Source organism: Notothenia rossii (genome assembly GCF_949606895.1).
Source record: "Notothenia rossii genome assembly, chromosome: 4".
NCBI classification, from domain to species: domain Eukaryota; kingdom Metazoa; phylum Chordata; class Actinopteri; order Perciformes; family Nototheniidae; genus Notothenia; species Notothenia rossii.
Window position 1 is genome coordinate 92,987,398 of NC_136902.1, and position 27,629 is coordinate 93,015,026.

The 27,629-nt window shown below is 41.5% G+C and overlaps 1 protein-coding gene across 1 annotated transcript; it reads left to right on the plus strand.

Moving 5' to 3' along the window:
• Nucleotides 1-238: 238 nt before the first annotated feature.
• dlc (deltaC) lies at nucleotides 239-22,402 on the plus strand. The gene is made up of 10 exons (XM_079679652.1): nucleotides 239-532; nucleotides 927-1,169; nucleotides 1,421-1,481; nucleotides 1,681-1,938; nucleotides 8,465-8,656; nucleotides 12,187-12,356; nucleotides 17,141-17,357; nucleotides 19,948-20,641; nucleotides 20,778-20,892; nucleotides 21,024-22,402. Exons 1-10 carry the CDS (start codon nucleotides 482-484, stop codon nucleotides 21,027-21,029), a joined length of 2,007 nt encoding a protein of 668 aa, XP_079535778.1. The 5' UTR covers nucleotides 239-481; the 3' UTR covers nucleotides 21,030-22,402.
• The last annotated feature ends 5,227 nt before the right edge of the window (nucleotides 22,403-27,629 follow it).

A 27,629-nucleotide genomic window follows, 5' to 3' on the forward strand; every position in this document is an offset into this window, starting at 1 on the left:
TTGTCAGAGTGGAGTAAAGTACTGATACCAGGAACATGTAAGTACAGTAACAAAGTATTTCTACTCTACTTCCCACCTCTGAATGATAGAGATCTCCTTAAGGTGGATATTTTTTGCAGCGCCTCCCCTCCTTCCTCCCTCCCTCCCTCCTTCTCTCTCACCCCCCCTCGTGCCACCCTGCTCTCGCGGGTATAAAGGGGAGGTGAAACCGCAGCCAGCTTCAGTCCAGAGTCCATCAGCAAAGCGGAATATGCTCTATTCTCATTCCTCCCGCACACACTTCACCTAAATGCTCTGTCTTTTTTTTTTTTAACTCGTCTTTTTCATTTCATCCAAGAGCGTGTTTTTGAGTTTTGAGTTTCTTCACCTGACGCGCTGTCCGTTTTCCTTTTGGACCCGTTTGGATTTTACGCATTTTAAATTCTTCACCTGTATCAGGACCTCCGGAGCTCCGTGCCCTGGAGACTCGATCCGAGCCGACATGGCGCGCTTCTTCCTGCCGTTTCTCCTGATGTTGCTGTGTGTGCAGACGGTGAGAAACTCTGACAGCACACACAGGAACTGACTTTGTGTTCTCCACTCTAACAGCTTCCAAGTTATTCTATCGATATATCTTGTTCTCTGAAGAGCAGGGGAGGTTTTGGAGAGCTGCGCTTTTACGCACAGAAACTCCGAGCTCCATGTTTTTACTTCAATTACATTTTAATATCACACATGTAAGCATATCTTAGTTAAATGATGCAGTCCAGAGTCCAGATTCACAAGTAGAACAAAGTGGTTTCATTTTAAAGCATGTTGCAAAACAGCCACTTTGTGCACGTTTGTTCCATGTGTTTTTATGCATTTTCTCATTTATACACATTATTTTCGTGCACAATTTGCCACATTATATAACGCTCAGTTTTCCCCCTTCCTCTCCATTTCAGACTCTCTCCTCCGGAGTCTTTGAGCTGAAAATCAGCTCCTTCTCCAGCTCGCGGGGAGTTTGTGGCTTCCAGACCCGGGATTGCCAGATCTTTTTCCGGGTTTGCCTCAAACACTCGCAGGACGTTATCAACCCGGAGCCCCCGTGCACGTACGGGACCGCGCTCACGGACATCTTCGGCGCGGACTCCAAATCCATCTCCAGTAGCGCGCCCATCAGGGTGCCTTTTCACTTCAAATGGCCGGTAGGTGACAGAAATCACACGCTTTGGCCTCAGAAGTCCTTTAGTCCTCCAGTGTGCTTCACAAACTCAACAATGTGCATTTAAAGGCTGAATAAGTGATTCCGCTTCTCACTGATTCACTTCTAGCATGAATGATGAAAGTAAAGCTTACAAACCAGCAGGAGCTAAACTATGCATGAGTAAAAGAAAGAAAGACAAAGTTATGTTTCTGGTCATTAATGGAGGTTTTTGATTTTAAATCTTATTTTCAGGGGACTTTCTCTCTGATCATTGAAGCCTGGAACGCGGAGTCTTCAATTATCGGGTCTACAGGTACGTTGCTTCTGCACCGCAAGGGGGCGACACACACACACACACACACACACACACACACACACACACACACACACACACACACACACACACACACGCGCGCGCACACACACACACACACACACACACACACACATCACATTATTCACACTTTCAGCATCTCATTTGGCACACATATTAATCATGTTTTCCCCTCAAGATAACCAGAACAATCTGATCAGCCGCCTGGCGACCCGCCGCAGACTCACCGTTGGAGAGGAGTGGTCCCAGGACGTGGACTTCAGTAACAAGAGCGAGCTCCGGTACTCCTACCACGTGATCTGTGACGAACACTACCACGGGGTGGAGTGCTCTGCCTACTGCCGCCCGCGCAACGACACCTTCGGCCACTACACCTGCGACGAGCCGGGCGACCGGGTCTGTCTGGAGGGATGGACCGGAGTATACTGCGACATTCGTGAGTTTTGACCCACTTTAATGCACTTAAATCACATAAACCCTGCCAGAAGACACCAACATGATGCTTTAAGCAGGGGTGTCAAACTCAAGGCCCGGGGGCCAAATCCGGCCCGTGACTTAACTTCATGTTGCCCCTCAAGAGCTCTGAAAGAATATAATATGTTGATTATGCATGCCGATTTACAGAAGCACGTTGCCCATAAACTACATGTCCCACAATGCATCTCAAATATTCATTTTTTCTCCAGAATTTTACTTTTCTTTTTAAAATCGTTTTGTGACATGCTCACTGAAGAGACTTGCAATCATTTGCCCTAGACTTCTGCTTTCAGAAGTAGTTGATTATGAAGTTATTACCCTATCAGATAATAATGCAATGCAGATGCAATGTTATAAATAATATAATACAGGCGTGTGGTGCAGTGGGTTGTGCGTTGGTGTTCGGATCAAGGGGTCACAGGTTCAAACCCCACTCCTGTCAGCATGTCGTTGTGTCCCTGAGACACTTCACCCCAAAATTGCTCATGGATTGTCGACAGTATTGAGTATGTAAGTTGATTTTGATAAAAGTGTCTAACAAGTGACGTGTGATGTAATAATACATTATTTTATATATATTAAATATTTATATATGTATTTTTATATATCTTAAAGTTACAACCGGCCCTTTGAGTGCAACCTTAATGCTGATGTGGCCCGTGATGAAGTTGAGTTTGACACTCAGGCATTTCTGTCTGTGTTGTTGTAAAAAGATAAGAAATAAGATAAGAAGTACTTTATTGATCCCAATTTGATTCGGGAAATGTTTGCGTTGCAGCAGCTTAAAAAGACTTGTACACAAAAGATATTAAAAGACTAGAAATAAACAATCCAAAATATTTCTGAAATAGAAATACACAGTAACAAAATATAAGCAGGATTTTATATTTACATTAATTGTGCCCGGGATTGGATTATTACAAATTAAATTGAATATAAGTGTAAAATGTACAGTGGGAGTTTAAGTGCAGTCATCAAGAAGCTAATGAGGGGGTTTAATGTGTGTCTTGGCCCTAAAACAATGTTTTATTTGCTATAGTTTCGGTTTGAAGTTTCCCAAAATGTCCATAGTCATAGTCAGCTTTAACAGTTTGATGGTGTTTTTTATTTCTTGTCCATAAGGCCCTTTAGTAGGAAGTTGTAATGTTTGTACAGTACAAAGTTTCATTGCTTTTCGTCATTCAAGCCTATTTTACATTTCAATAAAAAAGTTTAACAGCCATTATAAACTGAGTACAGCTGTCTTTTAGTAACAGTGGCTGTAAAATGTGCTTTTTGTAACAGTAGTTTAACCCCTACTCTTCTTACACTCCCTCCCTTTTTGTAATTGTAACGTTACTTCAGATTTGGGGGGGGGGGGGGGAAAGAATAGGACCCTTGGCGCTTCAATTTTTTTTGTCAAGCGATCTTGAAATTGTTAAGTCAAGCAGTTGTCAACGCCATCGCTGACCCTGGAGGACAAAAAAAAAGACCTTTGAGAAGCTTCTGTTGTTCCCTGCGAGTGTGTGTGTGTGTGTGTGTGTGTGTGTGTGTGTGTGTGTGTTGGCTCCTTTTGTTTTTAGCTCAACAGTCGCCCGCCCGTTTTAACAGGCACACGCTGCAGCTTAATGTGCGCTGCCTTGCGTGAAAAGAGACGGCATGTGTTGCTTTTGTTGTGAGGGCCAGCTGCTTCACTCACTACTTAACAAGCACTCCAAGTGTGTGTGTGTGTGTGTGTGTGTGTGTGTGTGTGTGTGTGTGTGTGTATGTGTGTGTGTGTGTGTGTGTGTGTGTGTGTGTGTGTGTGTGTGTGTGTGTGTGTGTGTGTGTGTGTGTGTGTGTGTGTGTGTGTGTGTGTGTGTGTGAGAGAGAGGCCCTCAGAGGGGTAGGGGGTGGTTGTGTTCAGAATCAGAATAGGGGACATTTACATTAGTTACAGCAGTAAAGCCAAAGACAGCTTAATGTTAACTAAATATATTTCTATGTGTTTATAAACATTGTTTGAGAAAGGCAGGTAATATAAGATTATTTTCTTCTCCCTGCTCCGTTTCGGGTATGGTGTGTTCATAGAGACATGTTTTGTAAATAATTGTTATATATTAAGTTGTGCATACCATGAACGAAACAAATTAAAATGAAATGAAACTAAGAAGCATGCATAAAAACAAATCACACAATTGACAAAATACACATCCTGTACCAGTCGTGAAGATATAGCAGCCAGGTTTATCAGAGTATAACTGGAGGATGAAACCCTCTTTACAATGTACTTTTGTTTTTGTAGCTTAAGAAGGAAGTTAGCTTCTTAGCATCACACTTCAAAGATTCAATGGCTATCAGATATATAGATACAAACATACATACATACATACATACATACATACATACATACATACATACATACATACATACATACATACATACATACTTACATACTTACATACACACATACATACACACATACATACATACACACATACATACTACGTACATACACACACACACATACATACATACATACACACACATACATACATACATACATACATACATACATACATACATACATACATACATACATACATACATACATACATACATACATACATACATACATACATACATACATACATACATACATACACACACACACATACATACCAGGGTTTCCGCTAGGATTTTTTCTTGCCTGTCAAATGTCCGGAAATAACTTATTTTACTGGACAAATTCGAAACTTACCAGTCATGTTTCAATAATAATAATAAGAGATAAAGTTTCATTGCTTTTGGTCATTCAAGCTTATTTTACATTTCAATATCAGAGCAAAAGCAAACACATCCTTTACTCAAGTAGAAGTACAGATACTCGTGTTAAAAAAAAGTACTGACTAAACTTCTTTACTCAAGTAAAAGTAAAGAAGTATGGGCTTCGAAATGTACTTCAGTAAAAAGTACCCATAACTACCATCTGTTTTAAAGAGTCACTGACCTCCCTTTATATTAACCTGTTTATTTTTTATTTTTTCACGAAACAGCGTCCGAGGGCTTCTTAACATTTATCAACCTATTAATGTGTCATACCCACTTAACGGGAAGAAATTCAGCTAACTGATGATATGAACCGTTTTTACCCAAACAAAACACAACTATAACGCCAAGCGTCTGAATTAGCGCTATGCGAAAGAGTGCTAACGCACTTAGCACATAACTCATGGTAGAAATGTAATGTTTGTACAGTACAAAGTTTCATTGCTTTTGCTCATTCAAACCTATTTTACATTTCAATAAAAAAGTTTAACAGCCATTATAAACTGAGTACAGCTGTCTTTCAGTAACAGTGGCTGTAAAATGTGCTTTTTGTAACAGTAGTTTAACCCCTACTCTTCTTACACTCCCTCCCTTTTTGTAATTGTAACGTTACTTCAGATTTGGGGGGGGGGAAGAATAGGACCCTTGGCGCTTTTTGTCAAGTGATCTTGAAATTGTTAAGTCAAGCAGTTGTCAACGCCATCGCTGACCCTGGAGGACAAAAAAAAAGACCTTTGAGAAGCTTCTGTTGTTCCCTGCGAGTGTGAGTGAGTGTGTGTGTGTGTGTGTGTGTGTGTGTGTGTGTGTGTGTGTGTGTGTGTGTGTGTGTGTGTGTGTGTGTGTGTGTGTGTGTGTGTGTGTGTGTGTGTGTGTGTGTGTGTGTGTGTGTGTGTGTGTGTGTGTGTTGGCTCCTTTTGTTTTTAGCTCAACAGTCGCCCGCCTTTTAACAGGCAGGATTTTTTCTTGCCGGTCAAATGTCCGGAAATAACTTCTTTTACTGGACAAATTTGAAACTTACCGGTCATGTTTCAATAATAATAATAAGAGTTTCCGTTAGCAGGTAATCACGGGACTATTACCGGATATGCTGATGTTTAAAACTCAGTTAATGGGTCTCAGTTTTATATTGCTTCAGTTTAGCTGGTGTCACACATTATTTAGCGGAAGGAATCAAGGCTAAGTTAGACAAAGGAGGGATAGTTGGAGCAGTGTTCCTTGACCTGCGTAAAGCATTTGACACAGTAAACCATACCAAACTGTTATCAAAACTCTACAATTTCAACCTGTCAGTTAGCACAATACAATGGGTCAGGTCTTACTTAGCTGGTCGTTCTCAATGTGTCCCTATAAATGATAAACTGTCAGAAACTAAGCCATGCTCAATCGGAGTACCACAAGGCTCAATTCTTGGACCGCTGTTGTTCAGCATATATATGAATGATCTCCCATCTGTTTGTGAGGATGTGGACGTCCAGATGTATGCTGACGACACGGTTGTTTCCACTCATGGGAAAGATGCTGAACAGGTTGCCTCTAAGCTCTCGTCGACGCTGCACAAAGTTGCTCAATGTTTAAATGACTCGTGTCTTACTCACTAACAAAACAGAGACAATGTATTTCACAAATAAGAAAAAAACAACCACGCATCCACAGCTTCGTGTGAATGGCAAAATAGTTGAAAACGTCAATGAGGTCATTATTCAAAAGTTTGGATAATAACATGGGAGAAACGGATCCTCTCTCTCTCTCTCTCTCTCTCTCTCCCTCCCTCTCTCTCTCTCTCTCTTGCTCCCCCCCCTCTCTCTTTCTCTCTCTCCCTCTCTCCCTCCCTCTCTCTCTCTTGCTCCCCCCTCTCTCTCTTTCTCTCTCTCTCTCTCCCCCTCCCTCTCTCTCTCTCTCTCGCTCTCTCTCTCTCCCTCCCCCCCTCTCTCTCTCTCTCTCCCTCTCTCTCTCTCTCCCTCTCTTTCCCTCTCTCTCCTGACAGCCCGTCAGTTTCTTATGCAGCTCGCTAAACAGTGGGCGGGGCTTCAGGTGATCATGCAGAGCTGCGTGTCTCCGTCAGACTCAGCAGCAGTGACGTTTTCTCCTGGAAGCCAAGGGAAGCCAGGCTTCCCCTGTTTTTTCGGATTGTAGTTATAATTTTAATAAATAAATAAAAACACTTCGTTTAGTTTCGGAAATTCTTTGTTGTGTGTTGCTGCCGGCCCGTCTCTCCCCCATTCTCATTGAGTATTTTACAAAGAGTGAAACAGCGCCCCTCTAGATGTTATGGTGAAACAGTAGATTGCACTTTCTGTTGCGAGAGGAGGCCAGCCGAAATTTGCTTCCCTTGGTGAAAAAAAATGGAGGGATTGACCAATCAGATGAGGCTCACGTCATGCCCCTGCCAACCTGTGATTGGTCAGGTTCATGCCAAGGGAAGCCAGACGCGGCTGGCTTCCCTTGCCTCACAATCCAATCAAATCGCATCAACTTAGTGGTGCAGTGACGCGTCCCAAAAAGCGGAAGTAAGCTGCGCTCGGTTTACCTCGACAAAATAGCAATGGGATTTCTCCACAGGGTTTTGGAAAATAGCTCGAAAAAAGGTCAGTGGAAAACGAACCTGTTAGGTAAATGCACGTTTTGTTCAGTCGGATTATATCCACATGTGTACCCTACTTTTATAATTTTCGAATCATAAATCTAATCGATAGAAGATAGAGAGCGTCACTGCACCACTCTCACCGCCGTTAGAAAGTAGCAAGCAACTGAAGCAAGTGCAATTACGGAGGGTGGAGATTTGGAGTATTTAATCAAAAATAATTGTACTAAACTTCCACTGCAGCAGCAACGACAAATAGAATCTGATGACAGGCCAATGCCCAAACTGGAGCTGTGTACAGCGAGGAACAAAGGAGCGAACCGGATGTAAAACGTTAAAGGTCTCCTGATTTAGTTTGTGAATGAATGCTTATTAGAGTTTGGGCTGGAGAGTGCGCGCGGACCTGTCGGTCAGATAACCGGCGTGTGTAAGTCCTGCATCTGTATGATACAAATGTGTGTAAAATGATACCGGGCGCTGTAATCACTCATCTGGTTACGTTATTACATTGACCACCACACCACCCCAAAAGAAAGGACGTATTATTGGCTTCCCCTAATTTTTTCCCCACGCCACGCTACTGCTCAGCAGCTGATCTGATCTCTCTCGCGTCCGGTTACACTTCACTCGCGTTTATGTCCATATCGATCAGATCCAGCTCTCCTGATCGGCCTTTAGAGAGAGCACCGATCAAACTATTAAGAGTGAATATCGGCCGATAATGACCGGCGGCAATCGATCGGAGCATCATAATTATTACCGGACATTTTGACCGGCAGGTTTTGAATTTACCGGTTTTTTATACATTTTATCAGCTAAAAACCGGTAATTAACGGCTAATGGAAACCCTGGTACACACACACACACACACACACACACACACACACACACACACACACACACACACACACACACACACACACACACACACACACACACACACACACACACGCACACACACACGGTGAAATGTGTTCTCTGCTTTTTACCCATCCTATAGGAGCTGCATATATTGCACAGTGTTTTGTGTTTTGAGCGAAGAACATGAGACGCTCATACTAATATCTCCTCTTCCTCCCTTCTCCCTTTCTTTTTTTCCCTCTCTTTTTCCCATCAGCCATCTGTGCGGCGGGATGCAGTGATGAACATGGTTTCTGTAAATCCCCCGGAGAGTGTGTGTGTCTGCAGGGCTGGCAGGGGCCGCGCTGTGACGAGTGTGCCCGACACCCCGGATGTCTGCATGGCACCTGCCAGCAGCCGTGGCAATGCAACTGCAAGGAGGGGTGGGGGGGGCTGTACTGCAACCAAGGTGTGTACAAAGACCCCAAAAACACATCTGTTTCTACCACTTTCAGCATTTAGTGTCCAGACTGACACAACAAAAGTTTACTAATGTTACATGACAACATAAATAAAGTATCTTAAAGTTTCATTGCTTTTGGTCATTCAAGCTTATTTTACATTTCAATATCAGAGCAAAAGCAAACACATCCTTTACTCAAGTAGAAGTACAGATACTCGTGTTAAAAAAAAGTACTGACTAAACTTCTTTACTCAAGTCAAAGTAAAGAGGGCTTCGAAATGTACTTCAGTAAAAAGTACCCATAACTACCATCTGTTTTAAAGAGTAACTGACCTCCCTTTATATTAACCTGTTTTTTTTTTTTTTTCACGAAACAGCGTCCGAGGGCTTCTTAACATTTATCAACCTATTAATGTGTCATACCCACTTAACGGGAAGAAATTCAGCTAACTGACGATATGAACCGTTTTTACCCAAACAAAACACAACTATAACGCCAAGCGTCTGAATTAGCGCTATGCGAAAGAGTGCTAACGCACTTAGCACATAACTCATTGTAGAAATATTTTATACTTCATCGGATCTGCACAAACAAGATATTAGGGGTGTAACGGTATACATACGGTATGGGCCCTTCGGTTCGGTACACGTGTAATTTGCTCACATTGGGTTCAACGTGTCATAGAGCGAGCAAGTCATTTAATTGGACGAGAGGCATACTGTGAGAGCTGGTCACAGGGATGCGTTCAAATGTAGTCAGTAATTTGAGGAACTGTCGAAATGGCGAACGCCGATAAAGTTGAGCTCGAAAATCCTCCAGCATCATTGAAGTCTCCGGTTTGGGAACATTTTGGTTTGGCAGTTACGTACAAGGCTGACGGACAAAGACAGGTGGACCGAACCAAAGCTGTTTGTCGGCATTGTTCAACTAAAATTGGTTACGCGGCTGGCAATACATCAAACTTGCACACTCATTTGAAATCACCCGAACGTGACTATCACCGGTACCAAAAGAAAAAAGACTGAAGTGCAAACCCAACTCCCGCTAGCATTTAAGCCTCCACCACTCGCAAAGAGTTCAGACCGAGCCAAAGCTATTACAAACGCCAAATATCCTTATGTTGCCATGTTAGCAAAGCGCTACCTGGCTATCTGCTACCTCTGTCCCTAGAGAGGGTGTTCTCCACAGCAGGAGACATTGTTAGTGCCAGCAGATCTGCCCTTTCAGCAAGCAATGTGGACAAGTTCATCTTTCTTTAAAAAAACATGAAAATACAATGACAAGCAAGTCCTAATGTCAAACTGGCTGCTTAGGTACGAGTACAGTACAGTTCAATACAGATTATTTCAGTTCATCGACATGCTGCACCTTAATGTTTATTTTATTATATTTTGTATTTATTTGAGTGAATATTCACAGTTTAATAATAATTAAAAACCCAAAACAAATATGTTATGTTTTGTGAGTAATATCACAGTAAAGTTCAAATACAGATGATTTCAGTTCATCGAAATGCTGCACCGTAATGTTTATTTCATTTTGTATTTGAGTGAATACATTATTTACAGTTTAATAATAATTAAAAACCCCAACAAAAATATTTTATGTTTTGTGATAATCTTTTCTGCTGTACCGAAAACGTACCGAACCGTGACCTAAAAACCGAGGTACGCACCGAACCGAAATGTTTGTGAATCGTTACACCCCTACAAGATATCGTATGAAAGCTGAGATTCCACAGATTCCAATGGTATAAGCATCATCACTGTGCGATCAGGGGCAGTGAAGGTGAAACCAGACAACACACAACTTAGCTTTACGTGGCCAAAACGGCAAACACGTCTTACCTCGTCTGTTCTCTGATCAAAAGTTGTGTTCAATGGCATTAAAACGCATACAACACTGCTGAAGGTTAATCCATAGGTTAATCCAATGTGTCTGTGTTACTTTGAAATGATTCCTGATAATCCATCATTCCATTTATGTCAAAAACTGAGTTTTCTTATAGAGTGCATGAGAGCTGTAACCCAGCTTCCGGTTTTGTGCTTGCTGGCTGCGCATCACTCGTTCACCAATGGTAATGTTTAGATGGATTTTAGGGACTTCCCCTCGATGCTATTGGCTCTAACGGTTAAAAAGAGGTGTCAATCACCAAAATCGACCGATGGGTTCCAGAGATATGGAAAATCCTCCCAAAGGACCCCAGAAGTGGTTTTTATTTTCTAAATCTCTCTAAAAAGGTGGTTTTCACGTTAAGTACCGTAATTTTTGGACTATAAGCCGCGCCTTTTTCCCTATTTTTCAACGCTGCGGCTTATATAACGGTGCGGCTAATCTATGGATTTTTACAGCTAACGGCCAACACCTTTAACTCTATGGGCTCTATGGCCGGTCCGCGGACCCCCACCTTTAAGCGGCGGGTTCCAGCAGGAAAAGCTGGAGGCCGGAAAAGAGTGAGACAGGTAGCGCGCAAAAGTAAAAGTGGAACCGAGAGTGGTATGCCACTGCTGCGGCTTATATTCAGGTGCGCCTTATAGTCCGAAAATTACGGTAATGTTTTCTTTTGGACGGACACTATAATAAAAAATATTTTACTCTGTTCAATCTGAATTTACTTTAAAATAAACACATCTATATTGATTTTGACTTTTCTACATCCAACTCACAGGTTTATCATTACTTTGAGAAAAAAGATTATTAATGTAACCGTTTTAGAAGATATGGTCATTTGTTCTGGGAATGTCATTTTCGAGCCTGAGACCTGGAAAACAGGCTCGGGGCTGAAGAGGTTAAAGTGAAATAAATTGTCCAAGCCTTTTCCAATGTGTCCTAGCAATGCTCTGGTGGAGGCTTTCTTAAATAAGTTTTATTTTGAAATGTTTTGAAGGAATCTGTATAATCCTGATTTGAAGATCTTCTACCAGTTCCAGCATTTAGTGTCCACACACACACACACACACACACACACACACACACACACACACACACACACACACACACACACACACACACACACACACACACACACACACACACACACACACACACACACACACACACACACACACACACACCTGCCACTGTGGCTGTTAAAGAAGACTAATGTTCTACTTATTCACAAATTATACTCGTTTAATCGTCTCCCTCGCAGCCAGCTTTCAGACCACAGATGCTGTTTGGTCCGTTCTCATAATTAGATTTAATGACATTCATTGAAATTCATTAACATGATAATGAGAGGGTTAATCACTGACTTAAAAAGGCTATAAAAGCATAGCTGGTATTCCTTTTCATTGGTATTTTCACAAGGAATCTGGAGTGTAAAGGAAACGTAGCTGCTCTGAGACTAAACAAACTACACATTAGCGTTTCAGCGTGTCAGACATTTTATGGACAGAAAAGTTAGATCAAGAGAGTGATTTGTTTCCTCTTCAACTGGCTCTGCTTTTGGTTTGTTGGTGATTTGTTTGCTCTTGTCGCTGGTTCTGCTTTTGGTTTGTTGGCTAACCTTTGTTTGTCTTTTATCTAAATCCAGATCTGAACTACTGCACGAACCACAAGCCGTGCCAGAACGAAGCTTCCTGCACCAACACGGGTCAGGGCAGCTACACCTGCACCTGCCGACCGGGATTCACCGGGAAAAACTGTGAGATCGAGACCAACGAGTGTGACAGCAACCCATGCAAGAATGGAGGCAGCTGCACAGTAAGTCAAAGCAACTACACACAGAAACATTCATGATATACTTGTTGCACTACTTGTATTTTATGATATATGTTGCATTGTTGGAGGAGCTCAGGTCATAAGATGTTCATTGCCATTTCTACACTGTGGCTTTGTGCATATGACAATAAAGCCTTTGAATCTGAATCTAATAATAATAATACTTTTTTGCTTTTCCTGGTGCTAAATGACGCTTTACATAAAATCAGAAACAGCACAAAGGAAACAAAAAGAAACATAAACAGCAGCCCTAATCCACGTGAGTAAAGTGGGGAGTCTGTTGATCGGAGATTGAAAGCTAGAGTGAATAAGTGAGAGACCTTTTGAAGGATTCAAGAGTGTTGACCTTAGGAAGCTTTGTATTAACCTGTTAAGCCCGGGAGCCCATCAACATCTTGCAAGAAACAGCGTCTGAGGGCTTCTTAACATTTAACAACCTATGAATGTGTCATACCCACTTAACGGGAAGAAACTCAGCTACCTGACGATATGAACCATTTTTACCGAAACACCACAAGTCTAACGCCGAGCTTCTGAATTAGCACTAAGCGAAAGAGTGCTAACGCAATTAGCACATAACTCATGGTAGAAATATGTTATACTTCTTCGGATCTGCACAAACAAGATATCATATGACAGCTGAGATTCCAGTGGTATAAGTGAAAGCAAAACCAGACGACACACAACTTCACTCTACGTGGCCAAAAGGGCAAATACGTCTAACCTTTGCTGTTTTCTGATCAAAAGTTGTGTTATATGGCATTAAGACGCATATAAACGCCACTGAAGGTTAATCCAATGTGTCTGTGTCACTTTGAAATCATTCCTGATAATCCATCCTAACAGTTATGTCAATAGGAGTTCAATCAGGAGAGACGTGATGTATGGAATACATGTTTATCATCGGGTCACATTATATAAATGAAACATAATGATGACAGATTATAACAGTGAATGAAATGGTGTTTGGCGATTAGGCCCAGGTTTTGTAGGATATCATTCGGGAAGGGAAAGAACCGTTTGGGTCTAGACACTGGTGGTGGTGATAAGTGGTTAGGTCCAGTTGGAAGGGAGAAGGTTGAGCTTGGCCCTGAGTTGGAAGCAGGAGGTGAAAGGGTGGAGGAGGGTTGCGCGTTGACACCTGGAAGACAGCTGATGGAAAAGGGGAGAGCATATATAGAGGGATTAACAGGTGCGATGATTAGGCTTGTGGATGGAGGGAAGTGATAGGTTAGCTTGAGGAGTGGCGCTCCCTATCAATTAGTGAAGGGAGCGAGTATTGCCATGACGTGCAATACAAAGTGATAGGTCTTCCTGCCTGAACTTGCACTGAGCTTCATTAGTTTTCATATATAGCTGCTATGAGGCTTCCGGTTTTGGGCATGCTCAGCCGCGCATCACTCGTTCACCAATGGTAATGTTTAGATGGATTTGAGGAACTTCCCCCTCGATTCTATCGGCTCAAACGGTTCAAAAGTGGTGTCAATCATCAAAATCGACCGATGGGTTCCCCTGCCTTCGGTTCACGCTTCACCCCCAAAAACCTGCAACAACGTTGTATGGATGCAGTGAAAATGATTAATTGGGGGGACACTCTGTCCTCTGAAGACATTGGTGAAAACAGTCATCTGTTCATATCTAAAGTTAATGATACAATATCTTCCTTCTCTAGGAAAGGGTGCCTTAGGGACAGGAAGGAACATCATCTCCCCTGGCTGAATCTACAGTGCAGGAGTTTAATGAAATCTAGAGACCAACTATTAAAGCAGAGCTTGAAATCCGGACTGTCCACTGACAGACAGAAATTCACTCGTGCTCGTAACAAGGTAACACTAAGACAGGCCAAAGCAAACTTTTTAACAGTAAAAACGTTCGGCAAATCCTAAATAAACTATTAGGTAAGAAACAGGAAAATCATTTTCAGAATTAAAAATCAATGATGCCCTGATGAAAGACCCTGCAGTGTTGGCCAGCTGTCTAAATGAGTATTTTATAAATAGTGCTCTGGACATCACAAAGCTCTTCCCGCCATCTGAGGTCTCCCGTAGCCCGACTGGGATACACACCCAGTTTTCCACCTGGAGGAAATCACAGAGGTGGAGGTAAACAATATAATCTTAGGGTTAAGAGGTTCGAAGGCTAGGGATGCAGATGATTTAGACACCAACTTTATAAAGACAAATATTGACGGTCTAATAAAACCAATTGGTATGCTACTGAATCAATCTATAAGCACGAGGGAAGTTCCATCATCCTGGAAGGTGGCCACGGGGACACCGATCTTTAAATCTGGGGATAAGCCAATAATGTCCAATTACAGACCAATCAGCATCCTCCCCTGTGTCTCTACGGCAGCTGAGAAAAGGGTGTCAAAACTAATCACCAAACATTTAGACAAAGGTTTCGCTCCACTCCACCCAATGCAGTTTGGTTTCCGTGCTCACCACTTCACTGAGACAGCTAACTGTGTCTTTGTGGAAAAGGTTAAATGTATGTTGGACACGAGCCCATATGTAGGTGCTGTCTTCCTTGATCTCAGGAAGGCTTTTGACACTGTTGACTGTACATTAATGACTTGCCTAATGTATGTCCTGAATTGAATGTACAAATGTATTCCGATGATGCGGTCCTCTTTGTACAGGGGAAAAATACTGAAAAAATCACAAGCCCAATTAAATGAATCACCGTAATTTTCGGACTCTAAGGCGCACCTGAATCTAAGCCGCAGCAGCTGAATTGAATGATGTGTACATATATAAGCCGCACTGGACTATAAGCCGCAGGTGTTTTAATGTTTCATTACCACATGTAAGGGTTCGTGCACAGAGGGGATTGTCGGGAAAGAGATGGCTGTTTGAGGAAGCTCCCATTTATTAACATTTCAACAAACAAGTTGCATATTTGCATAACGTATTCAAGTGTTAACATTTAGTGCAATAGTAGCTACAGAACATGTGCTGTGTAAACTGTACTGTATCACATAGCGTTTCAGACACACACACTTTTCAACTTTCAAACTTAAACGGTGCGCTCCCAGCGCACGTACCGGCAGTGATCTACAGCAGTGGTTTTCAACCAGTGGTACGGGGACAAACTGTCTCGCTCTCGTAATGTCTGTCTGTCTTGCTCTCGTTCTGTCTCTCGTACCACTCTCGGTTCCACTTTTACTTTTGCGCGCTACCTGTCTCACTCTTTTCCGGCCTCCAGCTTTTCCTGCTGGAGCCCGCCGCTTAAAGGTGGGGGGCGCGGACCGGCCATAGAGCCCATAGAGTTAAAGGTGGTGGACTGTAACCTGTAAAATCCATAGATTTAGGAGGTCCCCTAGTGGCCGTTAGCTGTAACATCCATAGATCTAGGAGGTCCCCTAGTGGCCGTTAGCTGTACAAATCCATAGATTAGCCGCACCGTTATATAAGCCGCAGGGTCGAAAAATGGGGAAAAAGGCGCGGCTTATAGTCCGAAAATTACGGTACCTAAATAAAATTGAAGACTGCCTCAAGGACTTAAAAACATGGATGACTTTAAACTTTTTGATGTTAAACACGACCAAAGCTGAAGTTATTGTACTCGGCCTGAAGAATCTACGAAACAAATTATCTAAAGATATATTAACTATGGATGGCATTCATTTGGCCTCCAGTGAGACTGTAAGGAATCTTGGTGTTATATAGGATCAGGATTTATCCTTTAACACCCACATAAAATCAATTTCAAGGATCGCCTACTTCCATCTACGTAACAAAATGGACACTGGACGCTGCACTAGGTCAGAAACCAGAGGAGACTGTGAGGTCCACCACAGATGGACCACTTTTGGACAAAATGTCCTCTCCGTTAAAGGCAGCTTGTTGTGGAACAGCCCCCCAACTGAGATATGGGATTGTCCCTCTCTCAATAGCTTCAAAGGTCAACTCAGAGAATGGCTGAGAAACAAACAGACGTGTAATCACCGCTAAATGCACTTTAACACAGGGGTATCTCCTCTTGCACTTTACATGTCGTAGCTGCTACATTGTACTGCCGTGTGGTAAATACTCGTGTATGCTGCTCTTGCTCTCTTGCACCTTTTGCATATCATGTATTTTGTTTTTGCTATGTTTGTAAAATGTAATTTTCTTAAATGTTTTATGTGAGGGACTGCGGATGGAAATTAGCTCAAAGCTACATCTGGCACTGTTACGCTTGACACGTTTGAATGTTTTAAGTGTTCATTACTGTGCATTGTCCCTGCCAAATAAACGATTAAATAAATAAAAAAAAAGATATGGAAAATCCACCCAAATGACCCCAGAAGTGGATTTTTTGCTAAACCTCTCTAAAAAGGTCAAATTTCACTTGTTTTGCATCAATCTTGATACAGGGTACTTCTTATATGTTGTAGTTTGGATTCCTAAAGCTTTTAGTCTACTTACCCATCATCCAAGGTTAGTTTTCACTCTCAGTAATGTTTTGTTTTTGGACGGACACTATAATTTACATTTTTTTTACTATGTTCAATCTGAATTCACTTTAAAATAAAAACATCTATATTGATTCAGACTTTTCTACATCCAACTCACAGGTTTATCATTACTTTGAGAAAAAAGATTATTAATTTACCCCCTTTAGAAGGGAAGATATGGTCATTTGTTCTGGGAATGTCATTTTCGAGCCTGAGACCTGAAAAACAGGCTGGGGGCTCAACAGGTTGAAATCCACCAATCAGAAGAGAGTTCTCTCGTCAACCCGTACTCACCATGTTTGCTTTTCCCTCTTCTTTCGTCCAGGATTTGGAAGATGATTATTCCTGCGCCTGCCCTCAGGGTTTCTACGCGAAAAACTGTGAGATTATCGCCATGACTTGTGCAGATGGGCCGTGTTTTAATGGAGGAACATGTGTGGAAAACGTCTCCGATGGATACAGCTGCCGATGCCCGACCGGGTTCATGGGATCAAACTGCGAGAAGAGAATCGACAGATGCAGCAGCAACCCCTGCGCTAACGGTACGAAACACCTCAATATCAATATTAACAAGAAGGAAGGGAATTCAAAAACACCCGGATCTTTTTTTTTATCCACTCCTGTCAGTACTTGCCAGCTAGGTTACATTTTTACAGAATCCACAAAACAACAGCCTGGCCTTTTTAGTTTGTGTCGGCTGATACAACTCTGTGATAATCTAGAAGTTCAGACATGTAGGCGGCCGACATTCATCCACTTCCTGTAATCAGTTTCTCCTCCATTTCCCTGTGAAGCAGATATTGATGTATGTCGAGGGTCTTGGCTTTGTGCCTTTTTCGCTTTGTGAGAATTAGAGGATTGAATTGTGTTTGAGGGTCTTTTGTTTTTAGAAGCTGTGAGCTACTTGAAATCTTACCTGTGTTGTTGGTATACTAGTTGGAGGTTTGCCAAGCAGCCAAAGTGTCCTGCTACTACTGGAGAACTAGAAACTGTTATGCAGGTTAAACAAAGATTATGTAACCATGGATCCAAAGCGAAGATTGAGCTGCAAAATGGGTCGAGCTGTTTTTTTAAAAAGTTTTCTTATCTGGTAGTTAATCTGTTAATAGATCTTTTCTTGGTTCACCTGCTGCAGGCTGTTTAGAAATATTTAGACATTTTTCTCACAGTTCGTGACACATACCAACCGGTTGAACGCTGTTCATCATGAAGGGTGTTGAAGGGTTATCTTGCATTAAGTTGGAACAGTATGTCATTTTAATAACAGTACTGATCTGTTTTATAACATAATAGGACAGTGATTGCCTCAGTTCAAACGCCACTGCTTGAAAGCAAGGACTAATAAGTGAGAGTTGTTTGATGATAGTTAACTCATTACGGTCAATGACCTTCGTGTCAGTATGAAAGAAACTCACATTTCTCCCAGAATGCAGACATGATGTTTGGGTTTAAAGCTTCTCATCAGATATCTGAATGCATGTCAAACTCCTCGATTGTCACGTAGGAGCCGCTGAACTCGTCTTATCTTCAGTCTGTCAACATCAGCACGTCTTACCTCATTGTTGCAGCCACAAACACGTCTGTTTTTAGCAGGAGTTTATCTGTCTTTCTCTACCTGGTTGCACTGTTTCTGGGCAGAAATCCAGCACTGGCAACCGCTCTCAGCTAATCACGGTTCATTCTCAATGGAAATGCTTGGTCTTGTGTGCCAAAAAAAAAGTTTAACAAGAGAACTCAGTCCGTTGCACCTCGCTTTGGCACGCAAACTGTTTGTGCACCATGTTTGGATGCACGTTTACTGCAGGTGAATTGCTCTTTTATAAAGCATACCAATAGTTTCCATTGGGTGACATGTGGTGGAACAAGTTTCTGCAAGTTTAATTTGGAATTCTTTCAACTATTAAGGGTTGTTACAAATCAGGTATTAAAAGCTTAAGAGTAGGGATGTTTTTACAACCTCCTCCACCTGTCCTCATGTATTTTCTGTGGAAGCAGACAGATAATCAGGATCAGACGGCTCCTTACAACAAAAACTTAATCACCTGAATGTTACACAGTTATCGTTTTGAGTTGTCTCTGAGGGTCCGAGCTCAGTTTTCAGTCGTCCCATAGGTCCTCATTAGTCTGCAGAAACCCGCCGCCTGTTTATCTTCAATCTGTAATCATTCCTGCCTCTCAGCGAGCTTCACAGGGGGAAAAAAGCCTCTCATAACTGCAGAGTGGTTGCTGGTAGCTTCGCTCTGTTTACAGTGTTGCAACACATCAGCTGCACAGAACAACCAAATATGGAGCTGATACACAAGTTTGTTTTTACAGAGTATATTCTGCAGATTGAGTCTGAGTGTGTCGACCCCACAGTCGTTGCAAAACCAGTGTCCTCCTTTCCAAGTTAAATGTCAAACAGGAATGGGTTTGCAAGCTTTAAACCAAGCGATCATTAATGATCTCCATACAAATAATCGTGGGAAATTAGATAATTCTGTGGATTACTGCTGGTCTGTTCCTAATTCACAAAAGCTCTTCAGTGTTTTATAGTAAACTCCACTGATACTGGAAAACATTCCCTCAGGATGTTTCTAATCACACACACATGTCACTCCTGCTGAGTGTCAGCTGTTGAGAGGAAATGTAAAAAACATGTGTTCCTCCCTCTTCACCAGTCTCTCTTTTTTAGTGCTAATGCTAATATTAAGTCTCAACTCTGGCGTCCCACAAGGCTCCATCCTTGGTCCTCTGTTTTTTGAATTCACATGCTGTTAAAAATATGTAATCTAATATGTTTGGATCTGCCCATTGTATTTAGCTTACATACTTAACTCCTATCTATCTCTCTCTTTATCTCTCTCTCTCTCTCTCTATCTCTCTATCTATCTATCTATCTATCTATCCATCTATCCATCTATCTATCCATCTATCCATCTATCTATCGTCTATTCTTTATGTAAATATATTTAACATGTTCATACAAATGCACAACTTTTTACTTTGATAACTTGTTTTAATAATTACTTTATCACTTTATTTTTGTTGATTAGTATTTTAATTGAATGAAAAAGAAAAGTGCAATATCTTATCTTTATCTTTTTAAGCTTGCATTTTTAACTAAACTCTCCTCTGCCTTTCTCTCGAAAGGTGCTCAGTGTCTGGAGCCCGGTAATCCAGACATGTGCCAATGTCGCCCCGGTTTCTCGGGCCTTCGCTGCGAAACAAACATCGACGATTGCTCCAGCAAACCTTGCCGAAACGCCGGCACCTGCGTGGACGGCATCAACGATTTCACCTGCACGTGCACGCTCGGATTCGCCGAAAAAGATTGCTCCGTACGAACCAGTCCCTGCAACCAGTTCCCGTGTGAAAACGGTGGGAAATGTTTCACACATTACACCGGCCCAGTGTGCCAATGTCCAATGGGTTTCATGGGTGCTAGATGTGAATACAACCAACCAACTGCAACTCCTCCAGATAAGGATTCGTCTCCAGCGATGATCGCCGCCATCGCTCTTGGTATCGTGACGTTAATTCTGCTCGTTGTTGTTGGCGTTCACATTCTGAGGCAGCTGCACCGCGGCTGGAAGCTAACGGCTATCACCCGGTCGGTGAAGAACGACCTGGAGGCGGTGAACAATCGCAACGCAATGATTGGTGGACTACCAGGGTCACCACTGAGGGAAAAGGAGGCCTTCCTCATACCTGGGGGGCAACTTAAAGTGTCCAATAAGAACGCAGCGCTGGTGGAGAACGGTGGAGACAGCATGGGTATTTTCAGAAACAAGATGGCGGACTGTAACCTGGCTAAAGAAGAGCAACGCCTGGCCAAGTTTGACCTGTAAGAACCTAATGATAGTTTCAAATTTCATCCTTTCTTCGTCTCCTTCTCTGAAATCTCATCTGTTCTGTTTACAAATGACTTCTTGTGAAATGTTTCCAGAGTAATAACTCCATCTCTCTGTTTTCTCCTGCAGTAAAAAGCGTGACTCGACAATCATCGTTCCTCCTCTTGGGTTCGGAAAGGACAGTCTTTATCAACCGGTTTACATCATCCCGGAGAAGATGGAGCAGTGTGTGTTTGCTACTGAGGTGAGGACCGAATACCAACACAACCACACAAAACAATTCATATAAATGAAGCTGTGTTTGTTCAATTTGACCCATCAGAAATCGTCCTGTACGCTCACGACTAACCGCTGTTTCTCTCTCTCTCTTCTCAGGTTTAACCTCCACACCAACTTTCACGCTGAAGACCTCAAACTTCGACATCCAGAGGATCTATTCTACACATGATATGTTATTTAATATTTATTACTGCTGCTCAATGGAAAGAAACAAAAAGAAAAAGGACTTGTTTTCTGCTTCGATATTGACAATGATCGGATGACAATGATTCTGAAATGAAAAGAAAGAAAGAAGAAGAGAGAGGAGGGAGTGAATGTCCGGCGTCATTTGCACTATTTATCTTTTTTTATACTTTTGAATCTTAATATAATATCCCTGTCTGTGTATCTGTATTTCTTTTGGATGAAACGTGAACAAGAAAAATACTTTACAACCAATCGGAAAGACCGGTGCCTTAGCTTCCTTATCGTCGCGTGTCCTGTACAATCCCCTAATCATCAGAGGACATTTTTCTACAAGAAATGGAGACGGAAACTTTTTGATCTGAAGTTAAACCACCTGAACTTTTCCCGTCTGAAAGCTGAAGTGGACAGCTCTGTGACTCCGTCCATTTTCTTCTCTGTTTTGCTGTCTTTGAAAGTGAAGCATCACATCGTGGCCTGTTAGAAGAAACCTTACAATCCTGCAGACTCTGAAGTGCCTCTTCTGCAACCGGACTCCAATCCAATGACTTTAATCGTGTCACAAATCCTGTATTTTACGAGACCAGGAAACATGTATCACTGGAGACATTTATTTTAAACTGTGATGTTTCAGGTGAATCAGGGAGAGTTCGTAACTCTATCAACCACCAGCTGTTTCCCACACGTTCACCTCATGAACAGATAATCTACCTTTTGACAATTTATAAAATATATATGAAAAGAAAAGTAGGCTGGATGAAGGTCTAGCCAAGCTGGATTCATCTTGCAAATCATATCATCGTTTTTCCGTTTGTCTTCCTGTGATTCTACCACGTTTATTTTTATACCAAGTTTATTTTTTTATGAATCAAAAAGCTAAAACTTGCTGCCTTTATCAACCACTGCAAGTTGTTTTAAAACAATTTAAAATACACCAGCTGATGTTCTGCATCGCAGGCACAGCTCCGGGTGTTAAGTGGTTATTTTTGAAAAAAAAAGAAATACCTTGAAGGACCACGGAGAGAGTTTTTTATTCCTTTTTTTAATGACCTAATCTATTTGATACCAAAAATACATGTCGTTTCTGTGTAGTCGTGTCTTTGTATTATCTTCGTTAATTTAAGAAAGCAATGCAATGTGTACATATCCTCCAGAAAATAGTTTTTCCCTATTTAATTTAGACTTTTTGTAAATAATCGTGTATTTATGAAAGAGAATTGTATATATGTCTATGTTATTGTCTCTGTCAGAATCAAAAAATATATTTTTTCAGAAATAAATTTGTAAAATAACGTCATTGTGTTGTTTCATTTTCTTACACTTGTCACATATTGACTCAATTCATTCAAGATTCAAAGGTTTTATTGGCACATAAGCTACATATCTATGTATAAAAGACATCAAAAAGGTTAGCTCTGAGTGTTAGCCATGCTAATGTAAACACCGACCATATTACGTCAAAAACAGTCGGGCATTGTTTCTGATAGCAACGTTCGTGATAGGGCCGTGGGTCCACATTTCAGATATTACGTCATATCGGACGCAAATCTGGATCAGCTCCGTTGTTCCCCGTTTTTAGAGATTTGGGTACGGAGGAACAGAGAGGGGTTTATTTTCTGACGCTGCGTGAGTTCCCCGACACACTGGGGACACATGTTGATGTAGAAAAGACATAAAAAAGTGTATTTTGCATGATAGGTCCCCTTTAACTAATAATGACAATAATCACATGAAAAAACCCAGGAAACTCGGCGTTTTGGGTCCTACAGATTGAATAAGAGGAGACGCTCCCCCAAATACATACATACCTATTATTATTATTTATTACATAGTTTTTTTATCTAGTAGTAATCCAGCCATCCAGTGTAGAAATGGCAATGAAAATCGTATGACTCCTCCAACAATGCAACATATATAATAAAAATAGTGCAAGAAGTCTATATACACGTACATAGAATATGATATATACAAGAACAGAATGTAAGATATTATACATTAAGTATTAAATACTCTTTATTACGGTAATAAATATTTAGATCAATAAGTAAATTGCAAGATGACAAACAGATGAATGTTTATGGATGTTCTCTAGAGAGCTCAGGTGTTTAATAGTCTTATGGTCTGTGGGATAAAACTGTTTCTGAGTCAGACGGTTTTACTCATGATGCTTAAACAGTTTGTTGCTGGGGTGATCGGGGTCTTCTATAATCCTTTTGGCTTTCTTCCTCTCACCACACCACATGTTTAAAGATAAAAACAATCGGTAACGCTTTATATTATGGTACACAAATTCAGGTCAATTAGAGTCAAACTACTAGCTTATTGGTTATGAACAAGACTTCACTTTAAAATAGGGAAAATATTATTCGTTAGAAATACCTAATTTTGAGTTATTTAGACACAATTAACACTTATAGTTTCATGTCTTGTTACATAAGAATAGATCATATTTGTTAAGTGTTATTATGAGAGAATTACTATTCTTGTGGTACTGCTGACTTATTAGAGCCATATTGAGCAGAGAATATTAAGACTCATGTACAACAACTACCTTACTTACAATCAATAAGCACTAATTAGAGGGTTATTGAGTTAAAACTCTCAACTAATGGCTTTTTACTTGTAGAATCTGGTCATGTAGAATAAGGCATTAATAAGTGTGTTATAATGACTAATAAAGAGCCAATGAACTGCTAAGATGCATGTTCATTAACAACTAGTTGATGGTGAATTTGTGTCCCTTAATATAAAGTGTTACCAAAAAATCTATTGCATAGTTTTTTTATCCCCCTGGAATAATCACTGCACTTTGCGAGTATTTGTTGTCGTATGTTGTGATGTTTTTGTTTTGATGGCACCTTTTAAAAGGGAGAAGCTCTTCTTTCTTTCATTGTGCATGTATAATGACATTCAATTATTCTATTCTATTCTAGTAGTAATCCATCCTCCTCTGTTAGCAGTGTTACAGCAACATTACCGGGAAATCCATTCCATTTTGGGGTTTCTTTTGCTCTAAAATCTGAATCAAAAACACATCCTAATAAACGTTACCTGATAAATAATCAATAAACTGGTTAGAAAACACAAGTGGGTTAAGAACACGGTTACTAGTGTGTGAAAGTGAGGATAAAAAAGGGTTGAAAAAGCTTCTTCTGAATTGCTGTTTCTGACAAAACACACACTGGCAGCACCTGCTGATATAAGCTCTTTGGTCATGGGCCTCTCTCTGTGTGTGTGTGTGTGTGTGTGTGTGTGTGTGTGTGTGTGTGTGTGTGTGTGTGTGTGTGTGTGTGTATTATCTGCTGAAATTCAGAGGAAACACAAGAGATTTAAAATCCTGCAGGAGATTTAGGGTAATCCCCGCTGAGCCGTGCAGCTATCAGACAGTAACACACACCTCTGATAACCATCGGCCGATTATCACTTTGTCTCCGAGGCGTTTTATTTATTCATATTTTACAGAGATCCATTCTTTAAACCCATCTCTTTCTTTTTGTGTTGATACTTCTGACCTTGTTACGTAGACACTGTCACTGTGTCACACTGTGAGATTCAATATTATTACAATACTGAGTTAATCCGACTCCTTGGAATAAATTAAGTAATTCAGATTTGAGCTTGAATTGAAGCCAAAACCAAAATCTTAAACTCTTTGATTTCAAACTCCTGACGTTGTGATATCAAGATATTTGTCATTATTCCTGATATTAGAACCAAACAAATAACGTTCTTCTCTCAATACTGTCTCCTAAAGCAAGCCCATTGGTTTCTACAAAAATCTTTCAAAACACAGATAGCCTCACACACACACACACACACACACACACACACACACACACACACACACACACACACACACACACACACACACTGACAGCAGGAGAGTGGAGAGAACTTCAGACTCTGGCTCACCTGCTGTTCACCTGGTCGGCTTTGTCTCTTCAACACACACACACACGCACGCACTCACTCACGCACGCACGCACGCACGCACGCACGCACACACACACACACACACACACACACACACACACACACACACACACACCTGTCCTCATGTTAAACTGTGAACTCCTTCGGTGAAAATGGAGACCAACGGACTCCCAGAGAGTTAAATAAAGGTTCAAAGGTAACGTGCTGCTAACAGGTGGCAAATGTTGGGCTATAAAGGAACTGCAGCACGGTCAGATGACTTCACGTCACCACCGCTAAGCTAAAGGCGGCTAATGTTGGGCTATAAAGGAACTACAGCACGGTCACATGACTTCACGTCACCACCGCTAAGCTAAAGGCGGCTAATGTTGGGCTATAAACGAACTACAGCACGGTCACATGACTTCACGTCACCACCGCTAAGCTAAAGGAGGCTAATGTTGGGCTATAAAGGAACTACAGCACGGTCACATGACTTCACGTCACCACCGCTAAGCTAAAGGTGGCTAATGTTGGGCTATAAAGGAACTACAGCACGGTCACATGACTTCACGTCACCACCGCTAAGCTAAAGGAGGCTAATGTTGGGCTATAAAGGAACTACAGCACGGTCACATGACTTCACGTCACCACCGCTAAGCTAAAGGCGGCTAATGTTGGGCTATAAAGGAACTACAGCACGGTCACATGACTTCACGTCACCACCGCTAAGCTAAAGGAGGCTAATGTTGGGCTATAAAGGAACTACAGCACGGTCACATGACTTCACGTCACCACCGCTAAGCTAAAGGTGGCTAATGTTGGGCTATAAAGGAACTACAGCACGGTCACATGACTTCACGTCACCACCGCTAAGCTAAAGGTGGCTAATGTTGGGCTATAAAGGAACTACAGCACGGTCACATGACTTCACGTCACCACCGCTAAGCTAAAGGAGGCTAATGTTGGGCTATAAAGGAACTACAGCACGGTCACATGACTTCACGTCACCACCGCTAAGCTAAAGGAGGCTAATGTTGGGCTATAAAGGAACTACAGCACGGTCACATGACTTCACGTCACCACCGCTAAGCTAAAGGAGGCTAATGTTGGGCTATAAAGGAACTACAGCACGGTCACATGACTTCACGTCACCACCGCTAAGCTAAAGGAGGCTAATGTTGGGCTATAAAGGAACTACAGCACGGTCACATGACTTCACGTCACCACCGCTAAGCTAAAGGTGGCTAATGTTGGGCTATAAAGGAACTACAGCACGGTCACATGACTTCACGTCACCACCGCTAAGCTAAAGGAGGCTAATGTTGGGCTATAAAGGAACTACAGCACGGTCACATGACTTCACGTCACCACCGCTAAGCTAAAGGAGGCTAATGTTGGGCTATAAAGGAACTACAGCACGGTCACATGACTCAAGTTTTCCAGGTACAAAAGATACGAATGTGCAGCATTGTGATCGAAGAAAGAGAAATAAACCTTTTAAACACTGTCAGTATTTTAAGTTTTTATCGCCTGCTGTTGATTCTTATTTCTGTTTTCTCCGCCGAGCAGAAATCATTACATTTTTTCCGAGAAACAGAGACTCTGAAGCTGTTTCCTTTAATCATCCCACAGGAAACCAAACATCGGGACACACACACACACACACACACACACACACACACACACACACACACACACACACACACACACACACACACACACACACACACACACACACACACACACACACACACACACACACACACACAAAGAATGATGATGCCCTAATACTTGATGATTCCTTAAGTGTTTACACACCCCTCTCTGTACACACACACACACTTCCTGTTTTTCAGCACACAATGGGATTATTTTCCTTTCTGACGAGTTAGAGTTTTTTAATAATGTTGTTCTCGTTTGTTCTGGATCAAAAGTGTCCAGCCTTTGCAATACTACCAAAATGAAAGGTCAGTTTTTAGGATAATCAGTTAATATTAGTTTTAGTAGTCGATGAATATGTTCATTCTGAGAAAAAGGGAAATACACTCTTTCTAGTCAGGGCGTTTTGGTCTTTAACAACTTTTAATTGTGACCTTAAATGCAAGTAAGAGGACATTTTTGTGGCGTTTCTTCCTCCAAGACGTTATATAAAATCGAGTTAATAGTATGCATATTACTTAGATGTGTACTACCTTGATACACTACAACGTTAAAAGGCTTCAACGTGTATTTATTATTGATCCAAACTGAATTTAGCAATAGTTTCAAATGAATAAAACCCTTTGTGTTAAATTAGTCCATTATCCTTTCTAATTTGGAACTTTCTTGTATTTTCCTATTACAATGTGTCCTTACATCTGAATTGCTATCCGCTGTAAAGCCATCTGAATTGCATTGTGTCTGAATGAATGTGTGTGAGAAACACTCTGAGTTCCCGACTGTTATTCGTAATTTACGAGTAACAGGAGTGTGTTTTTAGACTTTTGGTTTTTGTGCTTTTACTTGAGGGACGGATGCTAAAACTGTGAGAGGTGGCGAGCATGTTGAAATCCAAATAAAAAGAGAGAGAGACAGACAGAAAGACACTCAGAGAGACAGAGAGGG

Excerpts from the sequence above, each read along its gene's own strand:
- dlc (XM_079679652.1), top strand. The coding sequence starts at position 482 with ATGGCGCGCTTCTTCCTGCCGTTTCTCCTGATGTTGCTGTGTGTGCAG. Across the intron at positions 1,170-1,420 it reads CTTTTCACTTCAAATGGCCG|GGGACTTTCTCTCTGATCAT; the intron begins GTAGGTGACAGA and ends TCTTATTTTCAG. Across the intron at positions 1,939-8,464 it reads CGGAGTATACTGCGACATTC|CCATCTGTGCGGCGGGATGC; the intron begins GTGAGTTTTGAC and ends TTTTCCCATCAG.